Genomic DNA, 25,468 nt, shown 5'->3' with positions numbered 1-25,468 from the left:
GCGGGGGGGTTGGAACTGGATGATCCTTGTGGTCCCTTCCAACCCTGACTGATACTGTGATACTATGGTACTATGATCTCTATTCTGTGCATGTACTTCACAATCAAGACAACGTATTAACCAGAGCCAGCCTGAACATCCTCAGCAGAAAGACGTCCCCGGAAGGGATGCTCAGGGGATGCCTGGCTCAGGGCGTTGGACAGCCTGTCCCCCGCAGTGGCAAAACGTGCATGCGGTAGATGCTGGAGAAAGCCTTTGACCCAGCGAAGGCTCTCTCTGCTCGCACACCGCCCCGCACACCCGCCGCGGCAGCGCAGGCCACAGGCACCGCCCCCGGAGGCGACCGGAGCGGCGGAGGAGGACAAGGAAAAAGCTCCGGCGACGACTGCAGCGGCGGGCACGCTGCTCCGGCCCTGCCGCTCCGGCCCCGCAGGGGGCGCTGCTATCCCATCCCATCCCATCCCGGCACGGCCCCGCCCTCCTCTCTCCTTCCCCGCCCTCCTCTCTCATTTCCCCGCCCTCCTCTCTCTGGCCCCGCCCTCCTCTCTCATTTCCCCGCCCTCCTCTCTCTGGCCCCGCCCTCCTCTCTCATTTTCCCGCCTCCTCTCTCCTTCCCCGCCCTCCTCTCTCATTTCCCCGCCCTCCTCTCTCCGGCCCCGCCCACCGTTCTCTGGCCCCGCCTTCCTCTCGCCTTCCCCGCCCTCCCCCTCCTTTCCCCGCCCTCCTCTCTCCGGCCCCGCCCTCCTCTCTCCGGCCCCGCCCTCCTCTCTCCGGCCCCGCCCTCCCTCTCCTTTCCCCGCCCTCCTCTCTCTGGCTCCGCCCTCCTCTCTATTTCCCCCGCCCTCCTCTCTATTTCCCCCGCCCTCCTCTCTCCTTTCCCGCCCTCCTCTCTCCTTTCCCCGCCCTCCCCTCTCCTTTCCCCGCCCTCCCCTCTCCTTTCCCCGCCCTCCTCTCTCCTTTCCCCGCCCTCCTCTCTCCGGCCCCGCCCTCCCCTCTCTGGCCCCGCCCTCCCTTCTCCTTCCCCGCCCTTTTCCGCTCCCCCCGTCCATCTCGGGCGGAAGCCAGTGAGGGAGAGGCGGCTGGGGGCGGTCGCGCCCCCAGGCCTGGCCCCGCCCATTCCGGCGGCAGGCGGAGCGGCGGTGCGCAAGATGGTGGCGGGGGGGATGTGTCTGTGTGGGCTGATCAGGTACCGGGGGCTGGGGGCGGCGCGGCGTGGCAGCGGAGAGGGAGGGGAGAGGGACACCTGACGCCTGCATGGGCCCCTGCCAAGTCGCGACTGCTGTCCTCAGAGCCCCAGAGGAGCGGGAGCCGCCGGGCAGGGAGCGGTGGGGCCGGTCTGCCGCCGCCTCGGAGGGGCTGCTGCGCTCTTCCGCCTCTCCATCCCGAGACGGACGGCGCGCGTTGGCTGCCGTGCCGGCGGCGCTCGCCGCGGCAGGCCCTAGCGGGGCCAGGCCCTAGCGGGGCCAGGGCGCTGCCTTCCTCACACGGCGCAGCGCAGCGCAGCTTCCCGGCTCCGGTTCTGCCGCCTGGGCAGCTGGGCAGGCCGGGAAGGGCCCCGGGAGATGCCCCCGCTGCCTGCCCCAGGAGAGCGGTGTCCGGGAGGCGGCGGCGAGCGAAGGGAGGGCTGCTGTTAGCTCTTCAGAGAAGCTGCTCGGAGCTTTCCCAGGCAGTCCTTGGTATCCCGGGGGGATGGAAGATGCAGGTTCCGGGTGGTGCTCTGCAGGCTGGCCCAGGGAGCTCTGCATCAAAACACTCTGCGGGAAGGCAGAGCCCACGTGGAGCTTGCACGGAAGAGAACTCTAACAAACCTGTTCAGAAACCTCTCTGCTAGCTGTGCTTGGCCAGGTCCTGAAGGGCAGGCACCTCGGAGCCTGTGTAGCACAGGGAGATGGATGCAGCCGGAGGGCAAGAACGGGCAGCAGTGGGTAACTCCCAGGTGGTGCTGGGGGAAGTCTTGCTAAACGATGTGGATTTGTGTTGTGTTTTTTTGTCCTCCCATAACTTGATAACACAGATGGGTTTCTGAGATCAGGAGAGTGCAGTGAAGGGCTTTGCTCCCTGGGGTGCAGCTGTAAGCCCTCTCCCAGTTTCACACACGGGATCTCTTCGAAGCAGTCTGGCATTTTGACACCTCTGGCTTGTTTCAGGTTGCTGTGCTCACTGCTCATCCCTGCGCTCTTTCTGAGTGGAATTTTGTGTGTCTGCTTGGTGCTGCTCCTGTGGGGAACACGGCTCTGGATACAGCAGAGGAAGAGGAGGCTGATCTCAGAGGGGAAGGACGGGAGGCCACCACTGCTGGTGGCCTTTTTTCACCCCTACTGCAACGCGGGCGGTGGAGGGGAGAGAGTCCTGTGGTGTGCCATAAGGGCCCTCCAGAAAAAGTAAGCCTGTGTGTCTGCCACCTGCTGCATTTCCTTCTCAGCTGCTGGTGGGGAGATTTATGCACACTTTACCATGCAGTGTGTTTAGGGATGTAGTGGGTCACAAGGGATTACTAATCCTACAGCAGGGTCTTGCAGCTTCATTTCACTTGGTTGCAGCACTGCCCTTCATCCCCTTACCTAGATTTGGATCTTTCCTGCTTTGGCATTTCTCTCTTCTCTCTGTCCCCTGGAGAACCTCTCTTTCCTCATCAGTTTTCCACTGTTGTGTGGAACTTTGTGTAGGTGTAACTCAACAGGAGGCAACTGACAGTGCTTGCTCCTTGGTGCAGGAGATGAAACAAGTTGAGATCTGAAGTGGATTCAACATTGGCACATCCACTGGCTTGCACAGCCCCCTGCATTTTGCTCATGCTGTGCACTAGGCAGACATAGAATCATAGAATCAGTAAGGTTGGAGAAGACCTCAGCAGTCATCAAGTCCAACCTAGCACCCAGCACCTCAGGACTAACCAAACCATGGCACCAAGTGCCTCATCCAGGCTCTTCCTGAACACCTCCAGGGATGGGGACTCCACCACCTCCCTGGGCAGCACATTCCAGTGGGCAGTGACTTTCTGTGAAAGGTGGTGTGATGGATGGAGCCACTCTCAAGTCTGTAGGACAACACTGAGCTTTCTTTATGTTCTACTGGAAAAGAAGGTCCTCTCAAAATCTCAACCATCTCTTCTTCTGCAGATCAGAAAAGGGAGAATATAAGGAAATGAGTAATGGGGTTAAAGTCATTTCTGGGCCAGGCATTTAGACAGGCAGAGGCTGGTCTCTTCTCCCAGGCAACCAGCACCAGAACAAGAGGACACAGTGTCAAGCTGTGCCAGGGGAGGTTTAGGCTGGAGGTGAGGAGGAGGTTCTACACAGAGAGAGTGATTGCCCATTGGAATGGGCTGCCTGGGGAGGTGGTGGAGTCCCCATCACTGGAGGTGTTCAGGAGGAGACTTGCTGGGGTGCTTGGTGCCATGGGTTAGTTGTTTAGGTGGTGTTGGATTGGTTGATGAATTGGACATGGTGATATTGAAGGTCTCTTCCAACCTGGTTTATTCTACTCTACTCTACTCTACTCTACTCTACTCTACTCCACTTTGTGTGATTAGTGTCACGTGAAAGAAAGCATTAAGGGAAAAGAAAAGGAAAGGATGAATGTGTGAAATTGTCTTCCCTCTTGCAGGTACAGAAACATAAGGTGTGTTGTCTACACTGGTGACAGAGGTGCCACTGGAGAAGAGATAGTGGAGGCTGCTTTCAGGAGGTTCAATATCAAGCTGACTCACCCTGTGAGGTTTGTGTTCCTAGACAAACGCTACCTTGTGGAGGCTTCTCGTTACCCTCACTTCACCTTGCTGGGACAGAGTGTAGGGTCAGTGTTCCTGGGCTGGGAAGCTCTGCTGAAATGTGTGCCTGATATCTACCTTGACTCGATGGGCTATGCCTTCACGCTTCCCCTCTTCAAGTACCTGGGGGGTTGCCGTGTGGGGTGCTACGTGCACTACCCCACCGTCAGCACCGAGATGCTCTCCGTCGTCCGGAATCAGGACACTAGGTTCAACAACCCAGCCTTCATCACAAGCAGCCCTCTGTTCAGCAGGCTGAAACTCCTCTACTACTACTTCTTTGCTTTCCTGTACGGCTTGGTTGGTTCCTGCAGTGATGTGGTAATGGTGAATTCCTCCTGGACGCTGAATCACATCCTCGCGCTCTGGAGAGCCGGGGCGCGCACCAGCCTGGTGTACCCGCCCTGCGACGTGCAGACCTTCCTGGATATCCCTCTGGAAGAGGAAAGGAGCACCACTCAGCATTCCATTGTTTCTGTCAGCCAGTTCAGGCCTGAGAAAGATCATCCTCTGCAGATCAGAGCCTTTGCCAAGTTGCTGAAAGAGAGGGGCCCGGGGCAGCAGCTGAAGCTGGTCTTGATCGGCGGCTGCCGTAACCAGCAAGACGAAGAGCGTGTGGAGAAGCTCCAGCGTCTGTGTGAGGAGCTGGGAGTTAGCAGTGCTGTGACCTTCAGAATAAACATTCCCTTTGAGGAGCTGAAGAGACACCTGGCTGAGGCCACCATTGGCCTGCACACCATGTGGAATGAGCACTTCGGGATCGGTCAGTATCCTTCCTTAGCTTCCAAGTTTCCTGCTCCCAGCTGAGGACAGAGCTGGGGAGGGCTTCAGTTCCTGATTGCTCCTCAGTGTAGGTGTCCAAGTGTTGAGAGACCTGCTTGCCAAGTGTCCCAATCCCATTCTTGTCCAAGGTAAACTCGCTGAGGTGAAACCTCCAGGACCAATGCAGCTGACTAGGCACTGGGTGCTGCTGTAGTGCAAGCTGAAGCTCTCTCTTGTCCAAGCTGAATTACAGACGCCCTCTAGTCCCCTGTACACAGAGCTGCTCCATCTGTGCTGCCTGGGATGTCCTCTTGCTCAGGCTGCAGCTGTCATGGCTCATGGTCATGGGTCCCTCTAAGGCCTTGTGTTAAGTTTCCTAACCTTGCACAGATGCCTTCTGCATCCAGCAAAGCTTCCAAAGGCAGCAGGTACTTCTGGTTAAGCACCTTGGGGTGCTTCTGGGCCACACTGTCTGCAGGAGCTTAGTTCACCTGCAGACACCCCTGTGTAGAGATTTGTTTCAGCTGCCTCAGCTGCCATTTGAAATGCCTTTTTATAAGCCATGGGGTCCTAGCTGCTGCTTCAGAGGGGTGAGGCTCCCACAGGTCCTGTCTCTTGTTTGTAAGCCCTGAACAGATGCCACCAGGTACCCTTGGCCATCCTATTGCACTAGGCTCCTGCACTAAGGCAAGTCCTTCCAACAGTCACCTTAGTGTGAAGTGGATGTTGAGGAGGACCTGGAAGCAGGTTTGCAATGTGCTGTCCCACAGAATTAAGGAACTGAGCTTAGTTTATTGGGATTAGTTGAGTTCTGCCCTTGAAAGGGAGTATCTCATCTGCCAAAAATCCACAGCAGAGGAAGCTGGCAGCCAAGCAGATGGATCTCTGCTCAGCTGTAGTGGGACTGAGTTACAGTGAAAGTCATCAGACCTGAGTAGAATACAAGCTAAGCATCAGGAGTGATGATGGTCTGCAGGAACTTGGTATCTCAGATGTGCTCTGCAGTGGATTCCAGAAGCCACTGCCACCACATGGAGGCAATGGTTTATCACAGCTTTTCCCCACAAACCAGTCTGATGAAGTACTTCTCCTCTCCCCCTTGGGATAGAATCTTTATTACACACAGGCTAACCCTCCCCTCTTTCAATTGGAAACTGCTGCCCTTGGCCTTCCTGAGCCCATGCCTACACAGTGGTCTTGGGAGGCTGCTTTACTCTGGTAGTCAAACCAACCTACAACAGCAGTCTGCAGTAACTGATGACAGCAGCAGGGGGACAGCAGAGATCCTGCTGGTTGCTTGGCCTCTTCTCCCAGGCAACCAGCACCAGAACAAGAGGACACAGTCTCAAGCTGTGCCAGGGGAAGTTTAGGCTGGAGGTGAGGAGAAAGTTCTTCCCAGACAGAGAGATTGGCCATGGGAATGTGCTGCCCAGGGAGGTGGTGGAGTCCCCATCCCTGGAGGTGTTCCAGAGGGGATTGGATGTGGCACTTGGAGCCATGGGTTAGTTGTCAGGAGGTCTTGGGTGACAGGTTGGACTTGATGATCTTTGAAGTCTTTTCCAACCTTACTGATTCTATGATTCTGTGAGGCAAAATGTCTTTGCAGCCAGAGTGGTCAGGGCTTGGCAGAGGCTGCCCAGGGAGGTGGTGGAGTCCCCATCCCTGGAGGTGTTCCAGAGGGGATTGGATGTGGCACTTGGAGCCATGGGTTAGTTGTCAGGAGGTGCTGGGTGCTAGGTTGGCCTTGATGATCTCTGGGGCCTTTCCCAAGCTGGTTGATGCTGTGATTGTTTGCTGTGGCTTTAACTCTGCAGTGCCCTGCAGCAAGCCAAGGTGCACGCTGTGGATGTTCACGCCAGCATCTTTCCTGTCCTCCACAGGAGTGGTTGAATGTATGGCAGCTGGCACCGTGATCCTGGCTCACAATTCTGGAGGCCCCAAACTGGACATTGTGGTCCCCTATGAAGGACACATCACAGGCTTCCTAGCAGAGAGCACGGACAGCTATGCAGAGACGATGGCTTCCATCCTCTCCTTGTCCCCTGCGAGCAGGCTGGAGATCAGGGCGAACGCTCGGCGCTCCGTGCGCAGGTTTGCTGACCAGCACTTCGAAGAGGCGTTCCTGCTAGCTGTGGAGCCACTGTTCAACCAGGGCTGCAGGAATAAAGATGCACAGGAATGAAAGCAGCTTGGCTTTGTCATTGTTACTGTTTCTCTGTGTCACTGTGTCTCTGTTACTGTGTCTCTGTGTCAGTAATTCGTCATTGGAACAGGCTGCCCAGGGAGGTGGTTGAGTCATCGACCCTGGAGGCGTTCAAGGGGAGATTGGACGTGGCACTTGGTGCCATGGTCTAGGCATGGGGTCTGTGGTGATAGGTTGGGCTCGATGATCCTCGAGGTCCTTTCCAACCTAAGTGATACTGTGATACCTGTAGAGCCCTGCTCTGTGAGCTCTTGCTCCCACTCAATAAAGAGCCCGTGGGGTTTTTCCTGGCTGCTTTGTGGGGCAGGTTTTTGCTTGGCCAGAAGTGCTCATGAGAGTTTTCTGGGGACTGGGTGCCAGGGCAGTGTGCTGCCACCCCCTCTGCATCCACAAACCCTTCCTCTTCCCTCAGCAACAGAACTGCAGCTGAAGTTTAGTTTACTGAATGCCTTCCACCTCTTTGATGACTCTTTGCCCACAGTCCCATGTCTGGAGCCAGTGCTTTTGTTTGGTATCTTTGCTACTCCCAGGACTTGCTTCCAGCCCCTGGAGCATGTTTTCATTTTGCTGTCCCCCACTGTGTGGCAGCATTCTGGTATGGGGGATTTCAGTTGTGGTTCTGGAGATTCCACTGCCTACCATCAGTCCTTTAGGTTACTCACATGTCTTTGCTAGCTCCCTTTTCACTTAAGTCACTTGTCTGTGGTCTTAATAGCAGCTGCTTCACAGAGCCACAGGAACACTCAGGCTGCAAAAGGCCCTCAGGATCACCAAGTCCAACCCACAACCCTGCTCTGTAAGGTTCACCCCTAAACCATAGCCCCAAGCTCCACATCCAAACCACCTTTAAACACATCCAGGGCTGGGGACTCCACCACCTCCCTGGGCAGCAGGTTCCAATGTCTGACCACTCTTGCTGGGAAAAAATGCTTCCTACTGCCCAGTCTAACCCTGCCCAGTCACAGCTGGAGGCCATTCCCTCTTGTTCCATCACTAACAGAAGAGACCAGCAGCAGCTTCTCCATGATGTTCTTTCAGGGAGTTGTAGACAGCAATGAGGTCTCCCCCAGCCTCCTCTTTCCAAACTAACCATCCCCAGCTCCCTCACTCACTCCTCATCAGATTTATTCTCCAGGCCCTTCCCCAGCTTCATTGCCCTGCTCTGCACTCACCCCAGCACCTCCACATCTCTCCTGTATGGAGGTGCCCAAAACTGGACACAGTACTTCAGAGCTGAGTACAAGGGGACAATCCCCTCCCTGCTCCTGCTGGACACAGCATTGCTGATGCAGGCCAGGCTGCCTTTGGCTTTCTTGGCCACCTGGGCACACTGCTGGCTCATATTCAGCTGCTTGTCCATGAGAACCCCCAGGTCCCTTTCTGCCAGGCAGCTTTCCAGCCACACTGCCCCAAGCCTGGAGCCTTGCTTGGGGCTGTTGTGACTCAAGTGCAGGACCTGGCACTTGGCCTTGCTCTTTCACAGTGTTTGTTCTGTTCTGGAAACAAGAGGCATCTCTTCTCCTTTATTCCTCTGTTACTCATGAGTACAGCAGCACAGGCTTGCTGGGCTTTATGGTACTTCCTTCCAAAGAGAGCAATTAATCCTCTACCTACTCCTCCATGTCAAGCCTAGTTCCAGTTACTGTAGGTAGATTCCAGATTCCAGTCACTGCTTCAGGGCTGTTTCCAGTTCTGACACCCAGTCTGGGTCATCTTCCTCGAAGTCCCTAAAAGGAAAGGTCAAGCTGTCATTTTGCAAAGCACACTGCAGCTTTGAAAGCATTTCCCCCCTCCATCCTGCCCTCCAGCTGGGAGACATGGGCTGAGAGACACCAACACAGTTATTTCCTGGCCCCTCAAGGAACCAGCAGATGTTCTCTTCTGAATTTACCCAAAGAAGTCTTATCAAAAGCAAACCCAAATGCATGTCCTAAGAGGATGCAACCATGTTGGCACTGCCAGCTTGCAGCTGACCTGCAGTACTGTCTCTAAGTACTTAACCTCCAGGTGCCACAAAAACAAGCACTGATCCTGAGAATGCAAGAAGCTCCCCCCAGAGCATACACACATTTCCAGAACACAGTATGTCTGCTCAGAAGGGGCTGAGGAGCACTCTGCTCTTTCACAACCAGAGGTGGGTCACTAACATAAATGGAAGATAGAGGTTAAACAGTTTCTACAAGTATGGCTCAGCAAGGAGGAACCAAACCGAGTTTATTGCACTGTGCATGGAGGTGTCCAGAGAGGGGCAAGGAGGCTGGGGAGGGGTCTGGAGCACAGCCCTGGGAGGAGAGGCTGAGGGAGCTGGGGTTGCTTAGCCTGGAGAAGAGGAGGCTCAGGGGAGACCTTCTTGCTCTCTCCAACTCCCTGAAGGGAGGTTGTAGCCAGGTGGGGGTTGGTCTCTTCTCCCAGGCAACCAGCACCAGAACAAGAGGACACAGTCTCAAGCTGTGCCAGGGGAGGTTTAGGCTGGATGTTAGGAAGAAGTTCTTCCCAGAAGGAGAGATTGGCCATTGGGATGTGCTGCCCAGGGAGGTGGTGGAGTCCCCATCCCTGGAGGTGTTTAGGAAGAGCCTGGCTGAGGCACTTGGTGCCATGGTTGAGCTGATCAGATGGTGCTGGGGGATAGGTTGGACTCGGTGATCTCTGAGGTCTTTTCCAGGCTGGTTAACTCTATTCTAATTCTATTCTAAATACTCCTAAACTTTAATGTTATATAAGAGGGATGAATTTAGATGCTGAGAAAACTCCTGGGGTTTTTTTTTCCCAGAGGGATGTCTCTTTGGGAAGAGCAAACAGAAGTGCAGGGCAGTCAGTCGGACATACGTGTCATCTTCGTCAGAGCGAGGCTCCAGCCTCCCGGAGTCCGCGGCAACAGCTTCATCCTCACCATCTGTCTCATCAGGTGCTGCAGCTCCCTCACAAAGGGGACCTCTGAGCACATTTCCAGAAGCTTGAAAGCATACAAACCAAAATGTCACCAAAGTGTTTTAATCCTAAAAGCAAAGTGATGGAGAACACAAATGCCAGAGAGTCCTCCCAGGCTGCCCCCACTGCCCACGAGCTGGGACTTCAGTGGGACTAACGACACAACTGCAGGGCCAAGCAAGCACTGGTGACTGGGGCTGTGCACAGCTGTAAAGGCAGTGATTTCAGCTGTGCCACCTCACCATCCTGTCTCCCAAGCAGGGCACTACTGATTCAGTGAAGGTGGATTTAGCTGCTGGGGCTACAGCCCATCTGCTGCACCTCCTGAGCACAGCAACCAACCTGCTGAGCAAGACGGAGTCTGAGGGCTCTGCAGTCGCTGTGTTTGTCACCACCTTGCTCACTGAGCTGCAGCTGAAAGCTCATCAGAAAGAAATGCAGTGAGTGAATTCTAAGCCTGGCTTCTTGTAATCCATGTTTCATTTGATAAACTGGAAACAAACCCCCAAACCACCACAGCAGTGTGCTCTGACATGACTTCAAGTGCAGAGTGTCTATCCATAGGGGATGTGTAAGTCAAAAATCCAGTCAGTCTCCTCATCCATAGATCTGCTGGCACAGAATCCTTGCCCAGAAGCTGGAGGCTCACCTGGTTTGTAAATGGTGTATGTCTGAAATGCTAAGCTGACATCTGCATTACTGAGAATGCTGATCACGCTCTCAGCAGCCTCCTTGTTCCAGTGCTTACGTGGCTTGTTCCCACTGTAGCTTATCACACAGCCACCTGGGTGTGAGAGAAGCAATGAATACTGCTCAGGCAAAGCTGCACCAGCAGTGTGGACTTCAAAGATCACATTCAAGACACAAATACAGAAAGAATACACTCTAGATGTCTCCACCTGCACTGCTGACCTGTCAGTATCACAGTATCACACACAGTATCACCAAGGTTGGAAGAGACCTCGAGGATCATTGAGTCCAAGCTGTCACCACAGACCTCATGGCTAGACCATGGCACCAAGTGCCACATCCAATCCCCTCTTGAGCACCTCCAGGGATGGGGACTCCAGCACCTCCAAGAGGTTGACACTATCTGCATTGAGAAGAAAGAAAATGACAGTGGAGCCTCCTGCTGTCAGGGAGCCAACACCAGCGGGCTGAGGGGTGTGAGGATTCAGGCTCTCTACAAGCTTCATTGGTGGCTCTACACATCTCACACAGTGGAGCCCAGGGCCACTTTTATGCCTTGCAATAGCACCTAAACAAATGCATCCTTCTGTCCTCTTTCCTTGTCCTCCAGGTGATGATCATGCAGTGCACCTGCCACAGCCTGGGAATTTTATCTTGGTTATTTATTTCAGCAGCACCTACCCACACTTCCTTGGCATATACATCCATGAGGAGTCCAGAGAAGGGCAACAAAGCTGGGGAGGGGCTTGGAACACAGCCTGTGAGGAGAGGCTGAGGGAGCTGGGGTTGCTTAGCCTGGAGAAGAGGAGGCTCAGGGGAGACCTTCTTGCTCTCTACAGCTACCTGAAGGGAGGTTGTAGCCAGGTGGGGGTTGGTCTCTTCTCCCAGGCAGCCAGCACCAGAACAAGAGGACACAGTCTCAGGCTGTGCCAGGGGAGGTTTGGGCTGGAGGTGAGGAAGTTCTACACAGAGAGAGTGATTGCCCATTGGAATGGGCTGCCTGGGGAGGTGGTGGAGTCACCATCCCTGGAGGTGTTCAGGAGGAGACTTGCTGGGGTGCTTGGTGCCATGGGTTAGTTGTTTGGGTGGGTTGGATTGGTTGATGGGTTGGACACGATGATCTTGAAGGTCTCTTCCAACCTGGTCTATTCTATTCTATAATTTCTTAGAGATCATTACAGTTTTAGGCTGTCTAATGCTGTCTGTGGCTGCAGGGGTTTAGCACAAGGGCTAATCTCCCCCCAGGCTTCTCGCTCCCCCTCCTGTCTCCTCGCTCCTCACCAGGAGATAAGAAAGGGAGGGGGAGAAATGCAGAGGGAAAGTTTTCAGTTGATGCACATAGAATATTTCACTCCTGTGCTACAAGGATGCCAGCAGTATGCAGAGAGGACAGAAGGGAAAGGGCAAGGCATTCCCATCCAAATCCCCATGGAGGCCAAACCGCAGCTGCCTGCTCGAGGACCACAATATACAGCCCTAAACTCCTGACTCTGATCCTGGTCCAAACCACTCCAGTGGCTTTTACCACTCTTGTGTGACAGCCCTCCTGCCATGCAAGGCCACTAAGAAGTTCTTGTCAGCACCATGGACTTCTCAAGTGTTTGCCAGGAAAACATTTTTAAGATGCTTCCAGGCAATGCTGAGTCCTCCCTGCCCAGCTCTGGCTTTCAGAGAGTGCCAAGGACAAATCAAACCCAGGGCTAGTCATACCTTACCTTGAGTCTCTTCAGATGTAAAACTGGAAGACAGCAAGGGTGCATTTCCCAGGACATCCACTACAGTGCTGGATAACCTCTTTCCCCACTGTCTCCTCTGGGGAGGTGACGAATCAGCAGCCCCTGGGAGGACAGGAGACCTTTCTATTGTAATCAGCAGCAACAAAGGATGAGAACCAGAACCTAACCTGAGTCTCTGTGCAGGTCAACTAGCTTTAAGTGTGCAGCACTTTAGAATCACCAAATCAAAAAGGTTGGAAAAGACCTCAGAGATCATCAAGTCCAAGCTGTCACCCAACACCTCATGACTGACTAAACCATGGCACCAAGTGCCACATCCAATCCCCTCTTGAACACCTCCAGGGATGGGGACTCCACCACCTCCCTGGGCAGCACATCCCAGTGGCCAATTACTCTTTCTGGGAAGAACTTTCTCCTCACCTCCAGCCTAAACTTCCCCTGGCACAGCTTGAGACTGTAGTGATGTCTGATTCTTGGGTAAAAGCCTGAACTTGGTCAAAGGGTTCCCCATGTATTGACTCTATAGTAAGTCTTTCAGTCTGGCTGAGGCACTTGGTGCCATGGTTGAGTTGATCAGATGGTGTGGGGTGAGAGGTTGGACTGGATGATCTCAAAGGTCTTTTCCAGCCTGGTTTATTCTGTATTCTGATCACTGGCATTTAGATAGCTCTACACAGATACCCAAACTGCAGAACTTACCTTCTTCATCAGGTTTCTTCTGTTCCTTTCTGCTTTCACTCAAGTCCTTAGCAGCATTTTTCCTTTCCAAGGGGCTATGCTTGCTTTCATCTTTGCTTGGCTTGAAAATAATAAAGACTGTATTAACCATTGCCCTTGCTGTCTTGAGGGAAAAAAAGCAGGACTATTACCATGGCATTCATCACATTAATTTTGCAACCAACCTGTCACCCAACACCTCAGGACTAACTAAACCATGGCTCCAAGTGCCACATCCAATCCCCTCTTGAACACCTCCAGGGATGGGGACTCCACCACCTCCCTGGGCAGCACATCCCAATGGCCAATCTCTCTTGCTGGGAAGAATTTTGAACCTCCAGCCTAAACCTCCCCTGGTACAGCCTGACACTGTGTCCTCTTGTTCTGGTGCTGGGTGCCTGGGAGAAGAGACCAACCTCTGCCTGTCTACAGCCTCCCTTCAGGGAGTTGGAGAGAGCAAGAAGGTCTCCCCTGAGCCTCCTCTTCTCCAGGCTAAGCAACCCCAGCTCCCTCAGCCTCTCCTCACAGGGCTGTGCTCCAGACCCCTCCCCAGCTTTGTTGCCCTTCTCTGGACACCTTCCAGCAACTCAACATCTTTCCTAAACTGAGGGGCCCAGAACTGGACACAGGACTCAAGGTGTGGCCTAACCAGTGCAGTGTCCAGGGGCAGAATGACCTCCCTGCTCCTGCTGGCCACACTCTTCCTGATGCAGCCCAGGATGCCATTGGCCCTCCTGGCTGCCTGGGCACACTGCAGGCTCATGTTCAGCCTGCTATCAACCAGCACCCCCAGGTCCCTCTCTGCCTGGCTGCTCTCAGCCACTCTGCCCCCAGCCTGCAGCACTGCCTGGGCTTGCTGTGGCCAGTGCAGCTCATGCTGGTAGTTTGCTTTTCTTCTAAACAGAAATCCTTCAAAACACTGAGATGTCTGCAACTGTACTCATGGCTCTTACAGGAGGACTGACACAACACTACACTTCATGTTGTTGTATGCTTAGTGAGCACAAAACAAGCTGACCTAGCACTTGCAATGTCAATGCTGTTGTTTCAATCCCTACTGTTTCATCTGTACTGTACCTCAGGAGGCAAACAGGCTCCTGTCAGCCTGCTCAAGCAGCCTCTTGCCAGAAGAGTGCTGGCTGATGGGCGGCTCTTGGGGTTTCTCTTAAACATCTGCTTTACCAGGTAGTGGAGCTCATAGGAGTAGTGAGATGGCAGTGGACTGTAGGCTCCTTTGCATATCTTAAGGATGAGATGCTTCCAGCTGTTGGCTTGAAACTGCATCAAAACCAAGCAAGTGTTAGGGCATGGATGTCAAGCATGAGGTAAAACGAAGCTGGCAAATCATTTCAGAGTGGCTTTTCCCAGTTATTTTGTGTTTCCTAACACTGCACAGTCTGTGCCTCTGTCTGTGTGTGCTCCCAAGGGGCTCCAAATTCAGAATCAGAGAATCATGGAATCAGTCAGGGTTGGAAGGGACCACAAGGATCATCCTGTCCCAACCCCCCTGCCATGGGCCGGGACACCCCACACTACATCAGCCTGGCCACAGCCTCATCCAGCCTGGGCTTAAACACCTCCAGGGACAGGGCCCCAACCACCTCCCTGCACAACCCATTCCAGGGCTTCACCACTCTCCTGGGGAAGAACTTCCTCCTCACCTCCAGCCTCAATCTCCCCACCTCCAGCTTCATTCCATTCCCCCTAGTCCTATCACTCCCTGAGATCCTGAGCAGTCCCTCCCCAGCCTTCCTGTGGCCCCCTGCAGATCCTGGAAGGCCAGCTTGGTGGTTTCAGAGCTCCAATTCAGAGGTGTGGAGTAATGACCCTGAGTGAACTCATCAGTAACTTCCTTTTACCTTTGCAGGGCTCTTTCCACAGAGATCTGTTCATGCTAACAATGCCAGATGCACAGTTTGCTGGGGATGAGCACAGCATGGGCTGCACAAAAGCTTTGACTGCAATGGGATTGCAGTGGGCACTGCAAACAAGCAGCTGTACAACTGTGGATCAAGAGGGAGTTACTCTGGTAACTGTAGGCTTGTTCAAGTTTTGCTTTTACAGGTATACAGCATTGAACATTTTTGATCCCCTTAGTGCCCTTCATATACTTGAGAACAGAATCAAACTGCCTGAGTGAACCTGCAGGCAAGGGAAGGTGCAGGCTTCTATTCAAAACAAAAGCTCATCACAAGCAGCCTCTCAAAGCACAAGTGTCCTCTCACAAATCTGCATGACATGGCTGAAGTTGTTACTTCCCTTAGCTGACTGCTAAGCAGCCTTCTGTTGGGAGTTACTCCTCCCAAGTGCAAACCATTGGACAACTGCAGCAAGGACAATTCCAACCCTGGGTGGCAACAGCCTGAGCAAAACCAGCTGAGCACTTCCATCCCCATGGGGAAAGTTTTCTTCCTGTGCACCCCACTGGCTGGGCTGCAGAGTGCCAAGCACCCACAGCATGCACCTCTGCCAGATGATGCAGGGATGTACATGACCAGCATGTGGAAAGAGCTACACAACATGGCACTGCTGCTGAAGAGGGAAGGGCACTCCACTGCTCAGTGTCTCAGCTCTAAGCACTGACCTGCCTGGCTGTGACAGTGCCAAAGCCCTGCCACAGCCCCACTATGGCTAACACACCCCCAGGCAGAGTCTCCTCTGTCACCCAGCCACATACAGTACAAGTGCCTGAACTCTTGCACTGCTGGCAGCTGCAGCTGGGGAGAACCTTCTGCTGACATGCAGGATCTCAAGGTATAGCATTAGCTCCAGGAAAAGAAACTGCTGCCTATAAAAAGCTAAGACAAGAGGACCTTAAATTAGGACAACCTCATTTTCTGGCAGAACAAACACAGCCTCTTGTGTTAGCTGTTTGAGGAAGCTGGCACCTTTCAGAGCTAGCCAGTGAGAAGCACAGCACCAAAGATGCAAAACACAGTGTTCCAGAAATGAGAGAGACAGAACCACCCACCAAGGTCCCCAGCACAGGGCTGGCTCTTGAGCTCTGAAGGCTAAGCAAACAGGTTGGCCACAGATGCAAGGCACAAAGCTGCTTATCCCCTACTGCATTTTGCTGTGCTTGCATATGGCACATGCTCTTTAGCAAAGAGGTTTTGCCTACATCTTTAGTGACCATCCTGTTCAGACATCCCTGCAGATACCTGGGACCAGACTGCTACCTGCTGAAGTCCTCAGTAAGCTCCTGGGGTGGTGTGAGCCTTAACTGGGGCTTAAGAGCTCAGCAGCTCCAAATCACCTCATTGATACCGAGGAAAATGAACCATGAGAGGGAAAAGGCTGTTGGTTTGGTTTGGTCTGGTCTGAAGTCTAACAACTTAGACAAGTGTTACACTGAAGGGTCCAATATGCACAGGAGCTGCTGAAAAGCCAGAAGGCATGTAGTGGTGAGGGGGTGGGGAGAGTGGAGCAATGCTCTCCCCTTCCAGCAGCAGCAGCAAACACATCAGCCAAATAAAGAGCTGGCTGTGGATCTTTCCAAGGGTAGCTAACTGCTGATGCAATGCAAGCATTCCCCAGACTTCTCTCACAGCAATCAGGCTATACTTACTGGATGCTTGAGGGTGCACAGCTCATACAGAATACATCCCAGGGACCATATATCACTGCAGGTAGAGAGAAAGGTGAGACATTCTGAGCCAGAACCTCCCAATGTGACATCCTGCCAAGAACAAGTGGGATTCCTGGTGTGTCTAGAGCTGAACTTAGGAATGAATGTACCCAACCATGCAAGACCAGTCTCCTTCTCTGGAGACCTTCAAGACCTCTCCAGATGCATTCCTGTGTGACCTGTGCTAGCTTCTGTGGTCCTGCTCTGGCAGGGGGTTGGACTCAGTGACCTCCAGAGGTCCCTTCCAACCCCTAACATCCTGTGAGCCTGTGAAATACACGTTTAACTTCTTCAGCAGAAATTATCTTGCTTCTTTTAACCTACTGGGATGTAAACCAGGATGACTGCCACAGAGCTGGAGTTGGCTTTTTGCTTCCAGAATGTCTCCCAAGCAATTAGCTGCAATCTTTATCCTTCCACACTTCAAAGCCTTTGTATTTCACAGCCTTTAACAGCAGATGGCAGACACAGCATCCTAATCCTGAGAGCTGCAATTCTGGTCTTGCCAGCAAGAATTATCCTACTGAGAAAAAGCCCCATAACCTTCTGTTTCAAGTGAGTCCTACCACCTGCACAAGAAGCAGCTGATGCCCTTCCCAGAAGAGGAGCCAACAAAACTGAAGCAGGAGAAGGTTTCTTCCCTTCTATGGCAAATGTGTCACTCCACACAGGTATAAATAGAGCCACAAAGCAGAGTGAGTGGAGGCAATGTGAAACAGCTTAGCATTTCAGAGCAGAGCTGTAAACACCACACCATCAAGAGGCTCCCAGAAGTTCTTGCATAACAACCAGGATAACTGGGGGCTGCAAATTCCAGCCATGAGTTCTGTAGCCATTTTCCCTACACTACCTGCCAAGAGCTGAAAAAGGTAAGACCAGACAAAAGCCACAAGCACACACACATGCCTGTGCATGCACACACCTCTGTGTGCTTGTATGTATGTATTCACCCTCCCAAATGCACAGAGGACTGCACACTAGTTTTGAGACTCTGAAGGCTGAAGGTATTGTGCACTCAGTGAGCCAAGTAAAGAGGAGTGTAGACCTTTGCATCCAAAGCAAACTGTGCTTAACTCTTGCTAAACGTTCTCAGCTCAGTACCTTCTCCAAATCAAAACATGGGCAAGCCACACCACCAGACTGAGATGAGAATAAAAGGCCACCCAGCTGCCAGGCACCACTTGTGACTACAGAAGATACCTTTTGTTGTTGTATGGCAGGCTCTCCCACACCTCTGGAGGCACGTAGTAAGGAGTTCCCACGTAGCTGCAAGCGTAGGATGCCGGGCTAGAGAGACGACAAAGAAGCACTGCCAGGTGAAAAGCAATTAGCTATGAGATCTACTGATCTATTGTGCTATTGATCAATGGTAAAGTACAACTCTGCACCACTGAGATGAGTGCAGGCATCCACATACTGTGCCAGAAGGCGTGCAGATCCAAAATCCCCCAGTTTGACCTTCCCATTTTGAGTGAGGAAGACGTTCTGCATTGAGAGAGAGAGAGATTTACACACTGCAGCACTGCCCAAGGAAACACTTCTGCAGCAGGTACACAGGAAACACAGAGACAAGGACTTCTGATGTTCTGTCTTTGTATTCCCTTTCCTTTGCTTATCCTAATACTTCTACCAAAAAAAACCCTAAGAACTATGCTGTGTTTAAATGGAGATGAAAGGTTCTATGAGCCTTAAACCCCAGCAGCAGTAGCTGAGAAAGAATCACAACAGAGACAATGCTTGAATCTCTGTGCTGTACTCAAATGCTGAGGTCACACTTCCCACTGAATTTTGTATCTGTCTTTCTGCTAGGAAGAATGAAAAGGAGGGGGAAAAGAAAAGGAGGGGGAAAAGAAAAGGAGGGGGAAAAGAAAAGGAGGGGGAAAAGAAAAGGAGGGGGAAAAGAAAAGGAGGGGGAAAAGAAAAGGAGGGGGAAAAGAAAAGGAAAAAAGGAAATTGGGGAAGGAAATTGGGGAAGGAAAAAGGGGAAGGAAAAAGGAAAGGCAAGGTGTTTACAAATGGCACACTGCATACACTCCATGAAGCAACTGACACTATCAGCAGTGTGGCTGTGAAGTGTGTAGCTATACTTAAATAATATTTAAGCCCACAGTCTTACATTGCCCCATAGACTCAGCAGTGTCATCTACCTCATATTCTCAAACCTAAAGGTAAAACACAGCCTGTAGCAGTAACAGGAAGTCATGGGAGAGGGATTCAAACTTTCCCATGCAGAAGGCATGGCACCAAAGCTTGCTATGCTCACCTTGGATTTGATATCCCTGTGCAACACACGTTTGTCATGGATGTGCTTCACACCCAGGCACATCTGCACAAACCAGTGAAGGATCTGCAAAGAGCAACTGAGAGTTGTAATAACAGCTCAGTGCTGGATGCAATGAACTCTTTACCAACAGATTTCTATTGACATTGAAAAAACATGTATGTAATTTTAAGTGCTCAGAACATTTGGCAGTTAAAACTAACTCTGGCACCATGGCCTCCAGCCAGCATGAAAGACTGACTTCTTCACAGTATTCTAATGTTTGCTACCTGTCTCTAGAAAGTATTAGCAATACATAATAATAATCATAGAATCAGTAAGGTTGGAACAGACCTCACAGATCATCAAGTCCAACCTAGCACCCAACACCTCGTGACTAGACCATGGCACCAAGTGCCACATCCAGTCCCCTCCTGAACACCTCCAGGGATGGGGACTCCACCACCTCCCTGGGCAGCCCATCCCCATGGCCAACAACTGTACTGAAGCTAAGGGATCAGGATATGGCACTTCATAAGCATGCCAACTACAGTTTTGAAGCAAGTTATCAAGAAAACCCCAAACAACAAAAAACCCAACAGAAAACCACACTGAGATAACATATTGTGGGCTGCCCGAGGAGGTGGTGGAGTCACCATCACTGGAGGTGTTCAGGAGGAGACCTGGTGGGGTGCTTGGTGCCATGGGTTAGTTGATTAGGTGGTGTTGGGTGATAGGTTGGACTTGATGATGTCAAAGGTCTCTTCCAACCTGGTCTATTCTATTCTATTCTATTCTATTCTAAACCTAAATGTGTTCTCTTCAGAAGTACAAAGTAAAGTTGGTAGAGATGCTTGGCCAGCCTAAATATTGGACTAAGTGAGGATCATGGCCTTGTAACTAAAATGGTGCTTCACACTGTGACAGGAAGCAGCTTTCAATCACTACAATGAAACTTTGACCCTTCTTCTAAGTCATTTTATAGCCTCTGCCTCCTTAATTAGTCTGTGGTGACAGGCTGGGCTCGATGATCTTTGAGGTCTCTTCCAGCCTTAGTCAGACTGTGAATTAATGAAACAATTAATTGCTACACAGTATGCAGGCACTTAGACCCCCAGCTGGTTTCATTCATCACACCAGAGAGTTCTATTTGCTCTTCATTTGCAGTGCCACTTGCTGTGCTGTCAGTTCTGAGGGCTGAACTCTGTGTTAAACTCCCAGTTAACTGCATAAACAGGAGCATGCAAACCTGACCTGAGTGTTCCCCTGGCCTGCACACTGCACAGATGCAGACAGCAATTCTTTGTTCCTTTCAGTTCAGTTTTCGTACTGATCTTCAGGAAACTGTCAAAGCAATAATGCTTCCTTTCTATCTATAAATGACTTTCTATCTATAAATGGCTGGGTGAGGCTCTGGCCAGGCTGATCTAGTGTGGGGTGTCCCTGCCCATGGCAGGGGGGTTGGGACTAGATGATCCTTGTGGTCCCTTCCAACCCTGACTGTACTATGAGACTATGACTTTGTTTCATTTGGGATACTCTAAGGTGCTGCAATCCCCTGCAGGGTATCTCTGATTTGGTTTATGTGGTGCAGGGTGCTTCAGCTTTCAGGAAGGAGGACCCCTAGGTCCCTGGTTCAAGACAGTGTCTTTTCTTACCGTGTCTTCAGGGAATAACTTTCCTCTTTGATGTTTAATCTTTTGCATTAGATCTCCATCATCACAATATTCCATCACTATATACAGATGTCCATCAGCTAAATTTTAGGGAATTGAAGAACAATTAGTAAGTTCATTAGCAGGGTAGGTATAGTTTTGTTACTATAAAGCTCTGACTACTTGCTATGTATTCTGTATTGTATCATAGTACCATAGAATCAGTCAGGGTTGGAAGGGACCACAAGGATCAGCCAGTTCCAACTCCCCTGCCATGGGCAGGGACACCCCACACTAGATCAGCCTGGCCACAGCCTCAGCCAGCCTGGGCTTAAACACCTCCAGGGACAGGGCCCCAACCACCTCCCTGGACAACCCATTCCAGGGCTTCACCACTCTCATGGGGAAGAACTTCCTCCTCACCTCCAGCCTCAATCTCCCCACCTCCAGCTTCATTCCATTCCCCCTAGTCCTAGCACTCCCTGAGATCCTGAGCAGTCCCTCCCCAGCCTTCCTGTAGCCCCCTTCAGATCCTGGAAGGCCACAATGAGGTCACCTGGGAGCCTTCTCTTCTCCAGACTGAACAGCCCCAACTCCTTCAGTCTGTCCTCACAGGAGAGGTGCTCCAGCCCTCTGCTCATCCTCCTGGCCCTGCTCTGGACACCTTCCAGCACCTCCACATCCCTCTTGAGACAGAGGCTCCAGACCTGGAGGCAGGACTCCAGGTGGGGTCTCCCCAGAGCTGAGCAGAGGGGGAGAATCACCTCCCTTGCCCTGCTGGCCACACTTCTCCTGCTGCAGCCCAGGATCTGATTGGCTTTGTGGGCTGCAAGTGCGCACTGAGAGCTCCTGGTGAGCTTCTCCTCCACCAGCACCCCCAAGGCTCTCTCCTCAGGGCTGCTTTCCAGCCAGCCCCTGCCCAGCCTGGATTTGTGCCTGGGATTGCCTCCACCCAGCTGCAGGACCCTGCCCTTGCTCTTGTTGAACCTCCTGAGGTTGCCTTGTGCCCACCTCTCCAGCCTGTCCAGGTCCCTCTGGATTGCTTCCCTTCCCTCCACCTGTCTGCTGCACCACACAGCTTGGTGTCATCAGCAAACCTGCTGAGGGTGCACTCATTTTGTTTACAAGATATTACAAACAAACACAAACAGTCATCTTGATCCTTCAGGAGTATGCAGTTTGAAACAAAACAAAGTTACTCTAAGCATATACATTTACCTTCAAAAGATTCTTGATAGGCAACAATATTGGGATGCTTCATTTTAGCCAAAAGAACTGCTTCCTTCCTGGAGTTCTCCACATCAGCTGAAGACTGAAAATGGAAGTACTCTCATGGAAAAGCCACTCTAACACACGTGCACATACACACATGATGCACCTGATTTTGGAATGGAATAGAATAGAATAGACAAGACCAGACTGGGAGACCTTCAAGATCATTGTCTCCAACCTATCATCCAACACCACCTAAACAACTAAACCATGGCACCAAGCACCCCAGCAAGTCTCCTCCTGAACACCTCCAGTGATGGTGACTCCACCACCTCCCCAGGCAGCCCATTCCAATGGGCAATCACTCTCTCTGAGTAGAACTTCCTCCTAACCTCCAGCCTAAACCTCCCCTGGTGCAGCCTGAGACTGTGTCCTCTTGTTCTGGTGCTGGGTGCCTGGGAGAAGAGACCAACCCCCACCTGGCTACAACCTCCCTTCAGGGAGTTGGAGAGGGCAATGAGGTCTCCCCTGAGCCTCCTCTTCTCCAGGCTAAGCAACCCCAGCTCCCTCAGCCTCTCCTCACAGGGCTGTGCTCAAGGCCTCTCCCCAGCCTCCTTGCCCTTCTCTGGACACTTTCAAATGTTTCAATGTCCTTCTTAAACTGATTTCCACACCTGCCTTTCAGTGAGATCAATGCCAAGGGCATCAGGGGAAGTCTGGTTTGGTTCTAAGTGTTTCCCTATGTGCCAGGCTTCCCAAAATCTAACTACACACCTTCTGAAACAGGTCAGATTGTGCTGCTTGTTATCAACATCACCTTAGACTCAGCTCCAGAGAAGCCATACCATCAACTCTCTACTCACAAAACTCTCTGCAAGTGCTCAGCATTTCAAGAGCACAGAATCAGAGAACCATTAAGGTTGGAAAGGACCTTTAAGATCATTGAGTTCAGCTGTAACCACACCAGGCTGGCCACTGAACTACCTCCTGAAGCACCACATCTACACGCCTCTTGAACACCTCCAGGGATGTGGCTGCACCAGCTCCCTGGGCAGCCTGTTCCAACCCCTCACCACCCTGTCAGTAAAGACATTTTTCCTCATACTCAGTCTAGAGCTCCTCTGGCACAACTGAAGCCCATTTCCTCTCACCCTATCACTAGGTACTTGGAAGAAGAGACCAACAGCAGCCTCACTACAGCATCCTTTCAGACAGCTGCAGTGAGCAAGCAGTAAGCTCTCCCCTCAGCCCTCCCTTCTCCAGGTTAAACCACCCCAGTTCTCTCAGCTGCTCTTCTTATGACATGCCCCCCAAGCCCCTCACCAGCCTCGCTGCTCTTCTCTGGACACCCACCAGGACCTCAATGATTTTCTTACACTGTGGCATCCAGAACTGACCAAAGTGTGTTATGATTAACAAGAGCAGTGGGTGAGGTGATGTAGGTGTCCTGCTTACCATGGGAAGTCTTATTTCCTTCATTGCATATTTCTGCTCACTGATTCTGTGCTGGACCAGGAGAGCTCTGCCAAAGGATCCCTCTCCCAGTACTTCCAACACTTTGTACTCTTCCATTCTTTAGGAGCCTAAGTCCAACACTTCACTTTAAGCTCTCCCTTTCACAGGCTGGTCTTCTAAACTGTGTGATGAAATGCTGCAAACAGTTGGTGTTAATCTGCAGGAGGGAAAAAAGAACACACCACAACATAACCAGAACAGGTGATGAATGTGGATACCCACAACTGCTCAGCACTGCCACAGGCAGAATGCCAGCTGTTGCTCTGATCTTGCCAAAAATGAGGCCTTCAGGAGGTTCAGCTCAAAGCATCATACAATACATCTCTGCATCTTATATTTGTTATACCAAAGCTCTTTGGAGAGAAGTACAAAGTGTATAAAGTATAGATCTGCAGTTTAGCATCTTTCTGTTACTTGCACTTCTTGAGGTGGTTTTGTAACACTAAACAAGAATAGAATAGCACAGCATAGAATAGAGCAGAATAGAATACAATGGAATAGAATAGACCAGGTTGGAAAAGACCTTCGAGGTCATGGAGTCCAACCTATCACCCAGCACCATCTAATCAACTCAGCCATGGCACCAAGTGCCTCATCCAGGCTCTTCCTAAACACCTCCAGGGATGGTGACTCCACCACCTCCCAGGGCAGCACATCCCAAGGGCCAATCTCTCTTGCTGGGAAGAATTTCTTTCTAACATCCAGCCTAAACCTCCCCTGGCACAGCTTGAGACTGTGTCCTCTTGTTCTGGTGCTGCTTGCCTGGGAGAAGAGACCAACCCCTTCCTGGCTACAACCTCCCTTCAGGTAGTTGTAGAGGGCAATGAGGTCTCCCCTGAGCCTCCTCCTCTCCAGGCTAAGCAACCCCAGCTCCCTCAGCCTCTCCTCCCAGGGCTGTGCTCAAGGCCTCTCCCCAGCTTTGTTGCCTTTCTCTGGACACCTTCAAGTGTTTCAATGTCCTTCCTAAACTGAGGGGCCCAGAACTGGACACAGGACTCAAGGTGTGGCCTGAGCAGTGCAGTGTCCAGGGGCAGAATGACCTCCCTGCTCCTGCTGGCCACACTGTTCTTGATGCAGGCCAGGATGCCATTGGCCTTCTTGGCTGCCTGGGCACACTGCAGGCTCATGTTCAGCCTACCATCAACCAGCACCCCCAGGTCCCTCTCTGCCTGGCTGCTCTCAGCCACTCTGACCCCAGCCTGTAGCACTGCCTGGGGTTCGTGTGGCCAAAGTGCAGAACCTGGTACTTGGATGCCAGTTTACCCAGAGACTGAAAAACAACCACCCCACAGGCACCTAGGCGATGACAAGAGGATGATGCTCGTCGGGGGCAGGGGCACACTCGGTATGTGCTTTACGCCCCGTCCCTGGGGGTGTTTAAGCCCAGGCTGGATGAGGCTCTGGCCAGCCTGATCTAGTGTGGGGTGTCCCTGCCCATGGCAGGGGGGTTGGGACTAGATGATCCTTGTGGTCTCTTCCAACCCTGAATGATACTATGATACACCTGGCAGCTACGGCTCCCTAGCGCTGCGAGGGTGCCCGGAGCCCCTCAAGCCCTCGGCAGGCGATACTCACCTCACAGGCCGCGCAGAATGCCAATGCCGAGCGCCCGCCGCCGCCTGAGAAAGGGCCCTGGGGAGAGCACCACGTTAGCTCAGAGCAGCGCCGCCAGCCCCTGCCCGCCCCGCGTTAGCTCCGGGCAGCAATGCCAGCCCCTGCCCGCCCCGCGTTAGCTCCGAGCGGCGCCGCCAGCCCCTGCCCGCCCCGCGTTAGCTCCGAGCGGCGCTGCCGGCCCCTGCACGCCCCGCGTTAGCTCCGGGCAGGCCGAGCAGCACCGCGAGCCCCTGCCCGCCCCGCGTTAGCTCCGAGCAGCACTGCCAGCCCCTGCCCGCCCCGCGTTAGCTCCGAGCAGCGCTGCCAGCCCCTGCACGCCGCGCTGGGCTGCGGGCGGGGGTCGGGCAGGGGCCGGGCAGGGGCCGGCGCTGCCCGAGGCCAGGCGGGATGCCGCCCCGCCCGCTCCCCCGAGCGCGGTCCCGGTCCCGTTCCCGCCCCGTGCGGCCATGGAGTCGCGGCCCGCGGTGGTGTGCTGTGCCTTTGTGCCTCAGAACAAGCCACGGTGGCTCGTGTTCGGTATTGATTAACAGCAAACGGCACCCCCACACGTCTCGGTAGGAGCTCTGTTAGTACCTCGAGGCTCTCTCAGAGACTACATCGCACAAACCCAGGGTCCAAAGTGCTCTCCCATTTCACTACCGGTTTCTTTGCTGTAGTGAGAGACTGATTTGTGCCAGACCTTAGGACTAGTGACTGAAACAAAAGCCTTAGGCCGGAGGAACTGTACTAGAATTTGTTTCGATTTATTTTTCAATCTGTGGAAATAAATCCAGTAGGTG

General features: G+C 52.6%; 2 protein-coding genes across 5 annotated transcripts; one reads left to right on the top strand and one right to left on the bottom strand.

Annotated features, from left to right (window-relative positions):
- The first annotated feature begins 1,089 nt into the window (after positions 1–1,089).
- Positions 1,090–6,718, top strand: ALG11 (ALG11 alpha-1,2-mannosyltransferase). The gene is made up of 4 exons (XM_068165246.1): positions 1,090–1,186; positions 2,148–2,381; positions 3,607–4,532; positions 6,412–6,718. Exons 1-4 carry the CDS (start codon positions 1,149–1,151, stop codon positions 6,711–6,713), a joined length of 1,500 nt encoding a protein of 499 aa, XP_068021347.1. The 5' UTR covers positions 1,090–1,148; the 3' UTR covers positions 6,714–6,718.
- Positions 6,719–8,189: 1,471 nt separating this feature from the next.
- On the bottom strand, positions 8,190–25,346 carry NEK3 (NIMA related kinase 3). Of its 4 annotated transcripts, XM_068165236.1 has the most exons (15): positions 25,263–25,346; positions 24,651–24,707; positions 23,016–23,232; positions 21,567–21,660; positions 20,352–20,449; positions 18,697–18,780; positions 17,851–17,918; positions 17,634–17,720; positions 16,374–16,428; positions 13,883–14,083; positions 12,788–12,887; positions 12,068–12,190; positions 10,312–10,446; positions 9,561–9,687; positions 8,190–8,461 (listed from the first exon to the last, which is right to left on the bottom strand). In XM_068165236.1, exons 3-15 carry the CDS (start codon positions 23,130–23,132, stop codon positions 8,401–8,403), a joined length of 1,350 nt encoding a protein of 449 aa, XP_068021337.1. In that variant the 5' UTR covers positions 23,133–23,232; positions 24,651–24,707; positions 25,263–25,346; the 3' UTR covers positions 8,190–8,400. The 4 variants fall into 4 exon arrangements, 2 of the variants coding, with proteins under 2 accessions (XP_068021337.1, XP_068021338.1); XM_068165237.1 differs by lacking the exon at positions 24,651–24,707 and having other exon boundaries at positions 25,263–25,342; XR_010990696.1 differs by lacking the exons at positions 8,190–8,461; positions 25,263–25,346 and adding an exon at positions 10,005–10,076 and having other exon boundaries at positions 9,603–9,687; positions 24,651–24,773.
- Between the last annotated feature and the right edge of the window lie 122 nt (positions 25,347–25,468).

This window comes from Melanerpes formicivorus, unplaced genomic scaffold (assembly GCF_026170545.1).
Source record: "Melanerpes formicivorus ecotype bairdi unplaced genomic scaffold, bMelFor1.0.p_v2 SCAF_87, whole genome shotgun sequence".
NCBI lineage: Eukaryota > Metazoa > Chordata > Aves > Piciformes > Picidae > Melanerpes > Melanerpes formicivorus.
The sequence above is the reverse complement of the archived record's forward strand: the minus strand, read 5'-3'. Positions and strand labels throughout refer to the sequence as shown.

Coding starts and splice junctions, on each gene's coding strand:
- ALG11 (XM_068165246.1), top strand. CDS start 1,149: ATGGTGGCGGGGGGGATGTGTCTGTGTGGGCTGATCAG. Junction 1,187..2,147: donor TGTCTGTGTGGGCTGATCAG/GTACCGGGGGCT, acceptor GGCTTGTTTCAG/GTTGCTGTGCTCACTGCTCA. Junction 2,382..3,606: donor ATAAGGGCCCTCCAGAAAAA/GTAAGCCTGTGT, acceptor TCCCTCTTGCAG/GTACAGAAACATAAGGTGTG.
- NEK3 (XM_068165236.1), bottom strand. CDS start 23,132: ATGGAAGAGTACAAAGTGTTGGAAGTACTGGGAGAGGGATCCTTTGGC. Junction 18,781..20,351: donor AGTTATTCCCTGAAGACACG/GTAAGAAAAGAC, acceptor TGCTCTTTGCAG/ATCCTTCACTGGTTTGTGCA. Junction 17,919..18,696: donor ACAGGGATATCAAATCCAAG/GTGAGCATAGCA, acceptor CTCTCAATGCAG/AACGTCTTCCTCACTCAAAA.